General features: G+C 25.0%; 1 protein-coding gene across 1 annotated transcript; it reads left to right on the forward strand.

The window, feature by feature from the left end:
- The first annotated feature begins 3400 nt into the window (after positions 1 to 3400).
- Positions 3401 to 15836, forward strand: LOC110662420 (deoxymugineic acid synthase 1-B). The gene is made up of 4 exons (XM_021821374.2): positions 3401 to 3814; positions 9798 to 10041; positions 10817 to 10996; positions 15415 to 15836. The coding sequence occupies exons 1-4, from the start codon at positions 3498 to 3500 to the stop codon at positions 15637 to 15639; spliced, it is 966 nt and encodes a 321-aa protein (XP_021677066.2). The 5' UTR covers positions 3401 to 3497; the 3' UTR covers positions 15640 to 15836.
- The last annotated feature ends 719 nt before the right edge of the window (positions 15837 to 16555 follow it).

Below are 16555 nucleotides of genomic sequence, written 5' to 3' on the forward strand. Positions count from 1 at the left end.
CATTGAGATTTCAGAATAGGGATTCCACATCTTGGTTGAAGTATTCTTCAACACTAAGGGTTGTATTTCCTGATTGCTAGAATTTTAGTGTTAAGTTTGTTGTCAATGACAGGTTGACCCTCTATCTGGGAAGTTAAGAGCTCTAGAGAAGGCTCTTCATAAGAAAGGGATTTAGTCATGTTTATGATTTTGCTCAGAGATTGTTGAGAAGTGTTCATAATAGGAAAGAAGAACTGAAAGATGGAACACAGAGAAGAAAGGTAAAGGAATGTATGCAAGTTAGGCATGTAGATGGGATGAATTAAAAGAGGAGGATAAACTCAAGCCAAACTAAAATTGGAAGAGAAAACTCAACGAGAGATCAATTTTAGTTTAAAATGACAATAAGTTATCTTTTAAATATATATATATATATATTAAAAAATTTTGGATAAATAAATAAGAATTTATTCCTCTAATTGTTAAAAAGTAAATTTCATTTTATGAAATTTGTTATAACATTATTAAATCAAAATATATTAGTTTATTATTTATTTTTATATCAAATAGTGTTCTAGTTTTTTTAATTAGTGCTTAATCAAGCATTAGATAACTAGTGCTTAATCAAGCATTAGATAACTAGTGCTTAATCAAGCATTAGATGAGCATAATTGCATAAATATCATGATGTGTCACGTACGACAGCCAAAGCATTAAAAAGAAAAAAATCTTTGCTGGTTGCACTTTGAGAAGACTAAGTCCTTTACAGCTCACCAAAAATAATAAGAAACAAAGAAAATCCTCGCAGCATGTTATCGCAGCAGAGTTTGACCCACCAAAACTTTTTAAATGTAGCATGTATATATCATATCACGTGGCAAATCAAAATTATACTAATAATTCTGTGGCCATGTGAGGCGTTGGGCACTTTTATTCCATATAGCTTTGAATTTTTTTACTAACATATTTATTTAATTGATTTTTATAAAAATAATAAATAATTTATATATTTTAATTTTATAATATAAATATAAATTTTTTATCAATAGATTATCCCTCCTTTTTTATTGATTTTTTTTTCCTTACTTCTATTTTGTATTTTTTTAATTATCTTCAAATTTGTATTATTTTGAATAAATTTGTATTTATTTTTAAATTTATCATTAGTAATAGATTTTGAGTTTTTGTCTCCTCCTTCATTACAATTTATGATCTCTTTTTTTCTTTAAATTTGATATTTTCTTAAAATTTATTTTTTTCTTTTTTATGAAGATTTTTTTTATATGTATATAACATGTGATTATTGACATCATGCTTTATTATTTGAATAGTAACACAATGATAGGAAATATATATTTTTTTCAAAAAAAATTAAAATTTAATAATTTTTAAATTATGTTCATAGACATATTTTAAAGTTAAATATTAATATATTATCACTAAATAAAGTGTATTTTTTATTGAATTGTTAATTTAATTACTTTATCAATATAATTAAATCATTCAAATTAAAATAATTATAATTATATTTTATATTAAAATTCATCTTAAATTTTATTACACAAAATTACACTTCAAATTTCTATTACATCTCATAATGAAAGCTTTTCTAGTTCTTCTATAAAAGTCATGAATAATGAGAAGTAAACATTACACATTTAGCATTAAAAAATAAACATAAAAAATTTGCTAAAGCATTTAAATAATTATTATTTAAATTTCTTAATTTTAAAAAATAATTATAATAATAAAATAATATAAAATAACGTTTTACTTTTACCTCTAAACCACTGGTAAACCGCCTGCTGCTTCACCAGCTGTACATGATGTAATCTAATAAATGACTAGACAGAGCCAATTGCGTTTTGAATAACTTGGGATTTGTGCTATCTTTTCCCCATACCGTGTTGCTAGTACAGCTGTAATTTATTTAGCTGCAAGTTGAATTAAAATAGTATTTTTTTTCAGATATTTTTGGAGAAATTGTGCTTTGAATAGTTAATAAATGCTTATTATATACATTTTCTTAGCCTTAAAGCTTTTCCAAATAATAGTATTTATTCTATTCCGATAATAAATCGTGAATCAATCCCTGTTTTTCTCTTCCTTTCTACTTGGTTCTTGAAAGTTTCATTTATTTTATAATTTATAATTTATTAATTTTTATAATTATATTAAATAATTTTAAAGTTTAAGCAACTGCTTGCATGGAATTGAAATAAAAGATATAAATGAACATAACTTGTTCACTTAAAATAAATGAACTAGAAGCGGTCACGGTTCGATTTTGAATCGAAATCGAATTGAAATCAGTTAGTTAAAATTAAAATTGATTTCAAACCGGATCGAAATCGTCTTTCTAAAATTTGGTTCAGGTTTATATTTTTTAAGAACTGTGAACCGGCGATTCCGAACTAGATTGAACTGACGATTTCGAATCGAATTAAACCAACGATTTAAATATAAAAAAATTCAATAAATATGTTACCTCACTCCTAATTCATTTATATATATCATTAATTCTCTACACAATTGTTCTCTGCATTTTCTTCAATTCTTAATATTTTTTCAATTTTTCTCAAATTCTCTAAATAATTATTTTTTACACTCATTTTAATTTCCAATACTCTCTCAATTTTCCTACTTTATTATTTTATATACTTATTAAAATTTTCAATACTATCTCAATTACTTTATTGTTACTTTAAATCCTCAATAAAATTTTCAATACCCTCTATTTTAATTTTTTTTTCTCTTTTATACTTTTTAATTATCAATTATTATATAATTTTTAAAAAAAAGCAAGTAATAAAACTAAAAATTTTTATTTCTCTAAATCCTAAAGGGATATCTAGGCAAAATTATATTCATACACTTTTTGCTAATTTCTTTAAAAAAATTAATTTCATCTCTAATTTTTTAATCATGTTTAAATCTTTATTTATTAAACTTTTCTTAAAGATAAATTATTTTTTTTTCTTTTTTTTTCTTATTTTATTTTGATTGTAAAATTTCTAAGAAAAATTAAAATATTTTTACAAATATAACTTAAATTTTGAATCAATAAAATTTTTTTCTAATTTTTTTTCTAAGCTATTCTTAAATCATCTCTAAATCGCTTTCAAACCGTTCTCTAAATTGTCTTGAACTGTTCTTTTTTGAACCGCCTTTCAAATTATTTTAAATCGAGACTCAAATCAGAATCGACAGATCAGAAACTATCTTCTAAACCATCTCCTAGTAATTTAATTCAGGTGCATGATTTTATTAAACATAAATCAACGATTCATGAACTATAATAGACGATTCTTAAACCGTGACCCCCTTAAAATAAACCCTATTTCAGTTTATTAGCCATCACGAGATAATGTACAATTAATGATGTAACTGACATCAATACCGGATCTCTTTGCAAGGGTAAGCAGGCTAGAAAAACTTTATAAATACCGGCGGATCTTGGCAAAGCAATGAAAAGATTTATATAAGTACGAAGAGAGAGAGAGAGAGAGAGAGAGAGAATGGTGAGAATTCCTGAGGCTTCACTTGGTTCAAGTGATAAGAAAATTCCCAGAGTAGGATTTGGAACAGCTGAATTCCCTTTTGGTGAATCTGCAGAAGTGATAACAGAATCAATTGTTCATGCTATGAAGGTGGGTTATCGGCACTTCGATACTGCGTCGGTTTACAAGTCCGAGAAGTTCCTTGGAGATGGAATATCAGAAGCTCTTCGCCTTGGGTATATCAATTCCAGGGACCAGCTCTTTATCACCTCCAAGCTATGGTGCAGAGATGCCCATCATGATCTTGTCGTCCCTGCACTCAAGAAAACTCTTATGTAAGCCAAACCTATCATTTAAAACAAAAACTTATTACCTTTTTTAGTTTAATTCATTTTAGACTGGAATTTAATTATATTTTTTATTTTAATTTAAAATTTAATAATATTAATAAAAAAATTAATAAAAATCAAACCCAATTATTGAAAAAAATTGAGCTAAAAAAAAATTAAATCGTTTGATCTGTTTTTTAGTTTGAACTTAATTTTACTCGTACTTAGTAATTAGTTAATTTTACTCGTAGATGATAATTAGTTATAATTAAAATTTAGAGAATTATTTTTATTAACTTTAAATTTAATGATAAATTTATAATTAATTGTAAAAATTAGTTATTAATGATAATTAATTTATGATTAATAATTGATTTATTGTTGATTACTAATAGTAATTGATTTCAAATCAGTTATCAAATTTTTTCCTTTAAAAATTTTTACTTAATTTTTTATTTTATTTATTTTTTTAATTTATAATTTATTTGTAAATTAATTGATAATAATAATAATTTTTAATTGTAATTAGTTATAATTAAAATTTAAAAAATTATTTTTTAATAATTTTAAAGTGAACGATTGATTTATAATTAATTGTAAAAATTAATTATCAATAACAATCAATTTGTAATTGATTCATTATCAATTACTAATAGTAACTGATTTTTATAATCAATTTTAAATTAATTATTAAATTTTTTTCTTTAAAATTTTACTTAATTTTTTTTAATTTATAAATTATTTGTGAATTAGTTGATAATAGCAATCAATTTTTGTAATTGATTAAAATCGATTAATATTAGTAACTGAATTTATTAATGATTTTCCTCTTAAAATTTTTACTCATTTTTTTATAAATTGATTACTAATAAGAATTAATTATTGAAATTGATTAAAATTGTTTGCTAATAATAACTGATTTTGTAATTAATTTTTTTTAAAAAATTTTCACCTTTTTTTTAAATTTTGATTACAAATCGATTATTAATAGCAATCAATTTTTAAAATTGATTCTCCCTCTAAAAACAAATCTCAATCTTTTTTTTATTTTGATTTATAATCGATTTGTCAATTAATTATTAACAGCAATTAATTTTTATAATCGATTGCTATTAGTAATTAGTTATAAGTTGATAGCTAAATTTTTTTTTAAAAAATTTTTATTTAATTTTTAAAAGAAATTAACAACTAACAATCGATTGTTAAAATTAATTGCTAATTAATTTATATAAATTACTTATTTTCTTTTACAACTACTCATTTTCTCCATTACTTTTTTTTTTTTTATTTTCTTTATTATTTTTTTTATTCTCATATATTTTATTTATCACTTTTTTTCTTCTAACATATTTTATTTATCATTTTTTTTATTATTTATTTTTTTTATTATTTTCTTTCTTATCTATTTTCTTTTTTTTCTTTTTCATATATTTTCTTCTTTATTATCTTTTTATTCTAATTTATTTTCTTCTTTATTATCTTTTTTTTCTTATCCATTTTTATCATTATCTTTTATTTTCTTATCTATTTTATTTATCATCTTTTTTTTTTCATAATCTTTTTTATTTAATTTATTTTACATAAAATAAAAATTTTTATTCAAATATATTTTTTGTAAATAAATTATTTGTAATGTTAATTTTTAGTATATATATATATATATATATATATATATATATATATATATATATATATATATATATTTTAGTAATTTATCTTATAAATATTTTTTTATATTTTTTTTAATATTTTTTATAATAATTATTATTAATAATTTTTTATAATATTTTTATATTAATTTTTTAGTATTAATTTTTTATTAATAATTTATTATTTTAGTAATTTTTTTAAAATTTATTAATTTAATTTATTTATTTATTGTTTGAAAATTTATTTTTTTATAATTTTTTTTAAATTAGCAACTGACTTTTTGATTGCTAAGTTAGTTGTAAATAGCGTATTGATTTATAAAAGAATTATAAAATTATAAAATTATAAATATTAAATTTTTTACAATTGATTATGCTTAATTGCTATTAGCAATCGATAATTTTTTATTAAAAATTTTATTTTCTTTAAAATTAATTGATTTAATAATCAATTTAATTATCGATCACTGTTTATAATGAATTTAGCTATCGATTGTTATTTGTAATCAATCTCGTTGCAACCAATTAAATTGATTGCTAAATCAATTAGCAACCGATTGTAATAAATTAGCAATCAATTTGATTAGTTTTTTTTTTTTAATGGTGTGTACATTATTTTCACTTGGTTCTTGATCTTTGGATACTCTCAACATAATTAATTTGTGAAGCATCTAAATTTTGCAACTCTATATGCATTTCTACTGTGATCTAATTAGGATGGACGCATTATTAGACATAGGGAGGTTAAAATTAAGGATAAAAATGTTTTTTAACTTTAATTTGATTAATTATGTATCCAATTAATTTTTTCAGACATGTCCCAATCGGCTAATCCTGATATCGCATGAAATAAAAACAGAGAAAATCTTTCTGCCTTGAATCTCCAAAACCTCTCCCGATTATAATATATTATTAATTTTATTTAAAAATAAATTTATTTTATGTATTTAAATACTTTTTTCAATTATGCATTTAAGTGCTTAAATTATAATGTTAAAATTCGATTTATAATTCGAAAAACATGTAAAGAGAGATAAAAATAATGGGTCAATCAAGTAAACAGAGACAACAAATATTTATCTTAATCATCAAGTAATTCAATTCCTTAATTATGTCAAAATAAAAAATAGAAATTACAAAGTACAGAAATCTACACCAATTTTAAATAATATATCATTTAAGTTTTTTTTTTTTTCATTTTTTACTGTCTTTTTTATATATTTTTGTTTTTACGATTTTTATTTTTAGAGTATTCTAAATATACATTCACTTCTTTCCAACTGCATGCCTCGGTCCCCTGCTGGATTTAATGACGTAATTCTTATATGTATATGATTATGTTTAGAATAGTGGATCGTCGCATGGGCTCTTGTGTTTTCGCAGGGGTAGATGCATGATTAGATATGAGGGGAAAAAATTACGGACAAAATTGTTTTTCGATTCTAATTCATTATGTAATTGATTTTATTTTTTTTAGATCTCCCGATCCTGATATTGCATGCGACAAAAATGAAAAAAAGTCTTATCATCTTAAATTCTTAAAACCTGTTTGGATAATAATCTATTATTATTTTTATTTAAAAATAAATTTATTTTACATTTTTAAATTCTTTTTAGTGTGCATATAAATAATTAAATATTTTGATTTTAAAATTTGATTTACAACCCAAAATAATGTACAGATAGACAAAAAGTATGAGTTAAAAAGCAAATTAAATAAGGAGAGACCAAAAAGTGTGTGCCTTAATTATCAAGTAATTCAATTTTTCAGTTATGTCAAAATAAAAAATAAAAATTACAAAGTATAAAAATCTGCATATATTTTAAAGAATATATCATTTAAGCTTTGTTTTTTTACTTGTCATTTTGTATTGTCATTTCTTATATCATTATTTTTACTTTTTTTTTTTAACTTTAAAGTATTTTAAATATGCATTTTATATTATTTAATTATTATTATTATTATTATCATTATTATAGAGTTAACAATTTTTTTCTTAATTGATGGGCTAATATATATATATTAATTATTAAATTAGCATATATACAACTAATTTAGAAAAGAAAAAAATTTTGACGCCCTGCCTAGCTCTGCTCCTGGATTTAATGATGTAATTCTTGTATTATGTATGATTATCTTTACCATAGTAGATCATCACATGGATTCTAGGGTTTATACAAAGGCGGATATAGAATTAGATACGAAGAGGTCAAAATTAAGGATAAAATTATTTTTCCGACTCCAATTTATTTGTTATGCATTCGATTAATTTTTTTTCTTTTAGATTTCGTCTGGATATTGCATGAGATAGAAAAAAGGGAAAAGAGCTTTTCGCCTTGAAATCTCAAAATTTATCTCAATAATAATATATTTTTTTTAAAAAAAAATTATTTTATATATTTAACTATCTTTTATAATAAGTGCTTAAATATTATAATTTTAAAATTTGATTAACAACCCAAAAAATATGTAAATAGAGACTAAAGATTATGGGTCAACAAGCAAATCAAGTAAAGAGAGATTAAAAAGCATGTACCTTAATGATTAAATAATTCAATTCTTTAACTATGTCAAAATAAAAAGTAGAAATTGCAAAGTGTTGGGATATGCACAAATTATAAAAAATATATCATTTAAGCTTTATTTTGTTATTGTCATTTCCTATTGTCTTCTTTTATATATATATCTTTATTTTTATTATTTTTTTTAATTTTTAGAGTATTATAAATAGATATTCACTTTATATTATTCAATTATTATTGTTATTATTATTATTATTATTATTATTATAAAAAACAATATATCGATTCTTTTTTCCTTAATTGAGGGGCAATCAATATATATATGATATTAAATTAGCATGTATACACACCTAATTTAAAAAAGACATGCCCTTGGCAAGCGAAGCGTGGCACGCACACCTCAGTGAACTGACAAAAGGCAGCAAAGACCAAATGATGCGGCTTCTTGCGTGGCACGAAAATAGCATGTCATTTTTTGTATACGACGCGTGGTTTTATCCTCACGCGAGCAGCAGGTGTCACTAAGTCCCTACGCATGGCATAGGCACACGGGTGGCATGCGCAGTAGCTTTACAGCGAAATTTTTGTCGAAAATATTTAAAAAAAGTTGAAATTTTATTTATAATTATTAGTTACATATTTTTTTTGGATATTTTATTTTTAATTACAAAAATTCATAAAAAATTATTTTATTATGCATAAATTATAAAAATTGTCCAAATTTTTATTAATTTATTTATTCTCAAGTCACTATATATATTGCTTCAAAATTATTATTTTTGTGCAAATAATTTAGTGGATCTTATTTTCTGTATTTATTTCAAAAATTTATGGGGCCTACTGTGCATGTAGACATCATAGAGAATTTTCACCATACAACGGAAATATAGAGTGATTTGGATGATTAACAATCTGGTTAATTTGTCTATTAATCTGAATATTAAGGTTGACGAATTGGAATGCTTAGTGAAGTATATTATTAGAATTAATAGATTAATTCTAATTGATAAGGAAATTTCTAGATATGCTTTTGCATAAGTTAGATCAGAATATTAGTAGGTGGCATAGGTGATTGTTCGAGGATTTATCATTGATTATGCTAATTGGGTAGCTAAGAATACAACATGTAATTCTATTGGATTGTCTCTGTAAAACAGTAAGGAATAAACCCTAGGCACTCATATGAGTTAACACGGATATATTGCTTTTAAACTGAAAAGAAAAAGAGATTGTCAAAAGCATGTAACTCCAATTAAGACAATTTTTCTTACGTTGCATGAAGGAGTAACTATATAAAGTTACAGAAACATTTTTACAACGTTTGCAACAAAACAAAAACAAATAGAGGATAGGAAGAGAAGTATGATTTGTGCGTACATTATTTTGGCTTGGTTCTTGGTCTTTGGAAACTCTCAATTTAACTAATTTGTGGAGCATCTATTTATGCAATTCAAGATACATTTAGACTGTCATTTAATGCCATGATTCTTGTATTGCATGTGATTATGTTTAGACTAGTGATCAAGATATGGATTATAATTCATATATTTAATTTTTCTTCATTGGTCAACAAAATTTTCATTATATATATATATATATATATATATATATATATATATATATATATATATATATATATATATATATATATATATATATGTACATACTGAGTAAACAGAGAAATGCAGATGCAAACATAATTTCTATATTATGAAAATTGCAGAAAATTGTAGAGGGTTGATACCAAACAGCCCTAGGATTGTTATATATCTATATATATTATTGATTAGTATATATTTGGTCCATATCGCATGCAGGAACTTAAAATTGGAGTATCTTGATCTATATTTGATTCATTTTCCCATAAGCTTAATACCTGGAGAGCAAGATTTTCCTTTTGAGAAGGATGAACTTGTTCACATGGATATTAAGGCTGTATGGGAAGCTATGGAAGAGTGTCAAAAGCGTGGCCTCACTAAATCAATTGGAGTTAGCAACTTTTCATGCGAGAAGCTGCAAACCTTGTTAAACATGGCAAAAATCCCACCAGCTGTGAATCAAGTAAGTTTTGGTTTTCTTGAGTTTTTTCGAGTCTATGATTGGAAGTTAAGATATTTATTACAAAATCAAAAGCTTCTAGTAAAAAAATAGGGTTATTTAAAAATTAACTTCAATCTTTAAAAATTTTAAATCAAATCTTATTCAAAAAATTTTTACAAAGACTCTCAACTTTAAAACCATTTCAATTCAAGAATTCAGTCGATTTTTAGGGAGATAAAGGACAAGTGTCGACTATTAATTGATTGGAAGAAATAAAAAGAATTAATAAGTAAAATATTAACAATTAATTGTGTTAACAGAATGATTAAAGATTTAATTAACAAAATCAAATGTTATTGTCTAATTAATTTAAATTTTATAAAACGTGAGAATTAATTCATTAATTTTGTCAAACTTTAAAAATTAAATAGCCTAATTTTGACGGAAGGATATAACTGAATTAAAGGGCCAACTAGTTATAAATTAAAAGTATGAGAATGTACTTATACTTTTTATGGGAGAATTTTATAAAATACTTAAAAATTAAATGATTTTTTGAATTGAAAGGATCTTATATGGAGGTTTTAATTGTAATAATTTTTTTTTTAAAATATGGTATAATTTGCAAGTTGCCTTGAATGTTAATAAATTAACCCAAAAAATAAAAAGAAATAAAAATATATAAGCCAGCGGTTGTGTTTTCAACCATCAGATTTTAATACTTACAACTAAAAGTTTGTAGTTGATTACCATTGATTTGGCTGTTTATAGCTAATACGCATTGATTTTTTGCAAGGTTGAGATGAGTCCACTTTGGCAGCAAAAGAAGCTAATACAATTTTGCAAGGAGAAGGGTGTTCATATCACTGCATACTCTCCTTTGGGAGCTAAAGGAACTTTTTGGGGAACAAACCAAGTTCTAGAGAACCAAGTGCTGAAAGAGATTGCTGAGGCTAGGGGAAAAACTGTAGCTCAGGTAACATACATATTGAGGAAGTTCTTACTTATACAGTAACGTTTTAAGTAGAATTCTAATCAAAATCAAATCAATAAAAATATCAAATTAGTTGAGTGCAGACAATTCTAAATTAAATTACAAAATAAAGGTCAAATACACTCAAGTTGGCATCAGTCAGCGTCAATTAGGCCACATAGGCATACAAATTGATAAATTGAGATGGTTAAGCTCAAATTTGCATCTTTTAAAAATAAATATACTAGAAGAAGTATTTTGAGAATAGCAAACCCTCTCTTCTCCACCCGTAGGGTCACATGTAACATCTAAACCATAATTCTATTTTACATTCTTTTATCTCTATTTAGTGCCCATTAATTTTTATTCAACATCTCTTAATATGACATATCAATTAAGTGTCTCTCATTTATAATTAAAAATTTGATAGAGTTTTCCTTATAAATAAGACCTTAAAATATCTTTGCATAGCAACACATCAACTAATTCCCAACAATCTCAGTCACAACAATACTGATCCTCAATAGTCATCATATTACACTTAATTGACAAAGTCATTCCACATGCAATCTTTGAATATTTACGTAAAATAACGCAATCCCATAATTAACATAAGTAAGCTCAATCCATCCAACACAATTATTTGAATGGTCATATCCAAAATAATAGTTTTACATGCCAAATTTAATATGAGACTTAGGACTCATACACGGTCCGAAATAATTACATTTAAAGCAGTAGAATAGTTCCATAAAATACAATGCATCCAACTGTTATGCATATTTCATGTACATGACCCAAGTCTAAACAAAATAATAATCTCTATTCCTATGTGGATGATTCTTCTCTTTTCTAAGCGCCCAAGATACATGGGAGGTCAGAAAAGCTAGTTTCTTTTTCTTTTTCTTTTTTTTTTTTTTTTTACTTCCAATGTACTTGTTAATAATTAAATAACGGCTAATTGTTTTAAAAAATTTCAAAACTTTACGCGTTTTTGTAACTATAGTAAATTTTTTTTGTCAATTTTGACTTACTTAAAATTTTAATATTTATTATGGCTCAGTAAAAATTAGAGATTTGGGTTGCTAACGTGATGGCTAATGTGACAAAAAATATTATTTTTTAATATGTTATTGTTGATGTGGGAAGTAATTGACAGAAACTTTTATGTTCTTGTTGACATCGCGGTTAACGTTGTAAAATATTATGATTTTATATATTACTGCTGAAGTGGCATAACTTTAATAATTAAAAAAATTCAAAACTTTTTAACCTTTGTCAATTATAGCTAATTCTATAAATTTGTTTCATTTATAGTCAATTGACTAATTTTATCTAATTTGATCAAAATTAATATTTTATTACTTAATACAATTGTCCAAAATGTATATTTATATTATTTAATATAACAAAAAAAATAATATTCAAAAATAATATTCTCCTATCTCTCTCCCTTTTTTTTTGAAATATTTATGAAACTTATTTATGAAAATAGATACATTTTTATTTATTTAAAATTAAAAAATCCCTCCACCCATCTTTCTCTCCTCCTATCCATTGTCATTTAATAATATGTATACATACACCTTCCACCTAAATTTCTCCCTCTAAATAATATCCCTATATCTATTTCTTCATCTCTCTCTCTTCGTACCCACTATCATCCAATAATATATAGACATTCAACCACATGTTTATTATTATTATTATTATTATTATTATTATTATTATTATTTGCTAAAATGATGAATATTGTTATTATTGAGATTCTTTACATGAATTTTTAATTTTTAAATAAATAAAAATCTATAAAGGGAGAGAGTGGAAAATTATTCTTTTCATTATACTAAGTAGCATAATTTTATTAGGTAATAAAATATTAATTTTTGACCAAGTTAGATTAAAATTAGTTAATTGGCTATAAATGAAATAAATTTATATAATTAGCTATAATTAATAAAAGTTGAAAAGTTTTGAATTTTTTAATTATTAAAGTTATGCCACGTCAGTAATAACATATCAAATAATAATATTTTTGCCATGTTAGCCTCCACACCAACAAGAACATAAAAGTTTATGTCACGTCATTTGTCATATTAGCAATATTAAAAAAATAATATTTTTATCACGTCAGCCACCATGTCAGCATCCCGAAATCTCCAATTTTGACCGGGTCATAATAAATACTAAACTTTTAAATAAAGCCAAAATTAACAAAAAAAAAATAATAACTATAATAACAAAAACACGTAAAGTTTTAGATTTTTTTTTAAATATTAAGCCTTAAATAACTATTCTCAATACTATGTGAGTATAAGTTAAGTAAAATATATTCAAGTAGAGCTCCTTATTGCAATCCTATTATCCCCTTGACAATCATAAAAGAGCAATAATAAAAAATAATTTTCCTATTTTGAATTGTAACCTCAATAATTACCTTCCATTATATTTGTTAATTTGTCACTAGTAGCAAAAACTACGTTTTTCACTAGGAGATAGAACAGCTTTTATAAACATCACCTCTATTCTATGTTGTCCATATTAGATGGATTTAAGATGTATTTCACTTCACAATAATCATACCATTCACTTTTCAATTTACATTTTCCATGTTCTTTAAGTATCCAAGTACATTAGGATTTTTCAACTCCTAGACTCTCTCATTCATGTTTCCATACTCTTACTAAAATACATCATTTAAAGCACTTGTCTAATCTTTATCATAAGACAAATGTTCAAATAAACAATCAACAATGACATATATATAACATGTCATTGAATTATTCACAACACTACAATTGAACCAATTCTTTTGGTAAATATTTCTTTCACAACATAAACACAATTAATGCATTTTAATAATAATAAAGGCTTAACAAACCAAACAATGGCAGCCATAATACTTAAGAATTAACGCACATAAAAAAGGAGGTCTAGGGTCTCATATACTTACCTCAGAATTCCAATTAAGTTCTCAGATTCTTAGGAAGAAACTCCTCCCTTTCTTCCTCTTTTGGCCAAAATCCTAGTGCACAAATGTTGAATTTTTCTCACTCCATTTTGCCTCAATTAAACACTAGAATGTCAAATACAATTCAAGAGAGGGTCTAGGGTTTTAGTGCCTTAAAGATTTAAGCTTTCCCATTCCTTAATCTATTCTTGACCGAAATCTAACTCTTGTCCCACTCATTCCACTTGCTTCCTTTATAATCATGGAGGGTCTAGACATTAATTATCAGAGCTTAAGAAGGAAAAAAAAATCAAAGACAAAAAAAGAAAAGGGGTGAGTGTAGCTCACCCTTGTTAGCCAAATCCCTATGTTGGTTCTCCTCTTCCCTTTGCTTGCTTTTATGCCAATACACCCTCAAAGTTATCATCTAATACTCGTTAGAGTTTGAATGAAAAATGTTTGAAGAAAAAAAAAAGTTCCTCACTTACCCCTAGATTTGATTGAATGGGAAAATTATAAGATGCTTCTAGTGCACTTGTTTTTACTGCACTATATACTCACAAGAATTTAGTTTTCCTATTATGAGATGTGGGCCCCATCTCATTGTGACAGAAAGAACATGTGCTCTTAGAGCACCTAACAAAATCTCAGTTGAATGTGAGTTTTTTTTATTGTTTTTTATTTTTTTATAGGGATGGTCCTTGATTGCACTTCTTCTAAATCCCACTCCTCCATCCCCACAATATTTTATTAGTAATTGTTTTAGTCATATTTGAAATTTATTTTCATTCTCATTAATTTTGAGGTTTAGTAGAACATTAATTTCCCTTAGACTACACTTTTATTCACTAATTCTCATTTCCATTAATACTATAACACTTTAAGTAGCTATTTTAATATTAATCATTGAGAGTATATTCTTAAATATATCAATAAGTAGAAATGCACTTTAGTGTTTTATTCCTTAGTGCCAAAGTCAATTGGTAAAAATTTTAATTTACTGTGAGAATTATACTCTTAACTGTATTAATTCACTAAAATTGCATTAATCATATGATCATTATACATTTGAATTTTTGGAAGCCAAGCTTTGCTAGTCACCTTCCTTTTAGCTCTCCCTCTCTTTTAAATTATGTAAGATGACAAAACATAGGGGGAGATTAAAAGCAAAAGGCAGGCTTTTGTAGAAAGAAGGCCAACAAGTAATGTAAGATTTTAGAGAGAGAAAACTCTCTATACCCAGTGACAGATAGAGAGAGCAGGAAGAGATAAATTCTATAACAAGTCCATTTTTGGCGTTTTTGAATTGATTGAAAGCTTTCCAAAATTACCTTCTTTTTTTTTTGTGGGGAGTGGAAGGATTTAATTAGTAGTTCCCATTAAATTTTTGTGATACTATTTTTAATAGCTATTAAATAATGATCAAAATGAAATAATCATTTCCTAAGTTTATTTTTTCCTTGTGGATCAGATTTGTTTGAGATGGGTGTATGAACAAGGAGGGAGTCTAATCGTAAAGAGCTTTAATAAGGAAAGGATGGAACAAAATCTTGACATTTTTGAATGGAAGCTCAGTCTAGAGGAATCCTACAGGATAAGTCAACTTCCACAGCACAAAGCATATCCTGGGTTGATATTTATCCATGAGAATGGCCCTTTCAAGTCTATTGAGGAGTTCTGGGATGGAGAAGTTTAAACAAAAATATTTAGTCCTCAACTTACACATTGGGCTTATCTCACTCCACCACATCTTACTACTACTACTACTATTGTTGTTGGAATAATGTGTTGGAAAACTATTATTTTGATATATCCAAAAACCAATATCTCATGTAATTTAATGATTTGAACATATTGAAATCAATGTGATTTTATATGGCATACATTATTTTATTTGTCATGTTCTTTATTGGATAGAGATTAGTTGGTCTCATTTGCTAAATTACATATATAGATGATGCATATGGAGATATGATTATTGAATCAACTCAATCAATACTTGATGGATATTATTACCATTTAACTATCAATAGGATATTTTCATGAAAATAATAGTTTAAAATGTTACCTTTGACTCAGATCATCATAGTAATTAACAAGTTATTCATTATAATTTTATTACGGACACCTAATATCCTAGGATAATAGGTGAATAGATATTGGGTGTTATTAAATAGGGTAAAATATACTTTAGTACCCTGTGGTTTGCGCGTTTTATTGATAAGGGCTTGAGGTTTATTTTTTTACAGTTAAGGGCCTGTGTTATTACATCGTTAGTATTTAAGGACAAAATTACTAAATGGTGTCAATGTATGCTAACGTGACAAGTCTCTCTGTGCTCTTAAGCTAGCATGGTAATTGGGTTTCACATATTTAGCTGTATATAATCATGTCATTCATCCAATGCCAAGTTAGGAAGAATGAGAGAAAATAAAATATGCTGACATTTATCCTTCTATTGTGAGGAAATCAATAGGTAGACTAGTATATACATCTAAATAGGTGGAGCTCATTTGCCATGCTAACTTAAAAGTACTGGGAGACTTGCCATGTTAGCATATATTGACATCATTTATCAATTTTGTCCTTAAGTACTAACAGCGTAATAACAT

This window comes from Hevea brasiliensis, chromosome 4, assembly GCF_030052815.1.
Source record: "Hevea brasiliensis isolate MT/VB/25A 57/8 chromosome 4, ASM3005281v1, whole genome shotgun sequence".
Taxonomy (NCBI): Eukaryota; Viridiplantae; Streptophyta; class Magnoliopsida; order Malpighiales; family Euphorbiaceae; genus Hevea; species Hevea brasiliensis.

Excerpts from the sequence above, each read along its gene's own strand:
- LOC110662420 (XM_021821374.2), top strand. The coding sequence starts at position 3,498 with ATGGTGAGAATTCCTGAGGCTTCACTTGGTTCAAGTGATAAGAAAATT. Across the intron at positions 3,815-9,797 it reads GCACTCAAGAAAACTCTTAT|GAACTTAAAATTGGAGTATC; the intron begins GTAAGCCAAACC and ends TATCGCATGCAG. Across the intron at positions 10,042-10,816 it reads TCCCACCAGCTGTGAATCAA|GTTGAGATGAGTCCACTTTG; the intron begins GTAAGTTTTGGT and ends ATTTTTTGCAAG.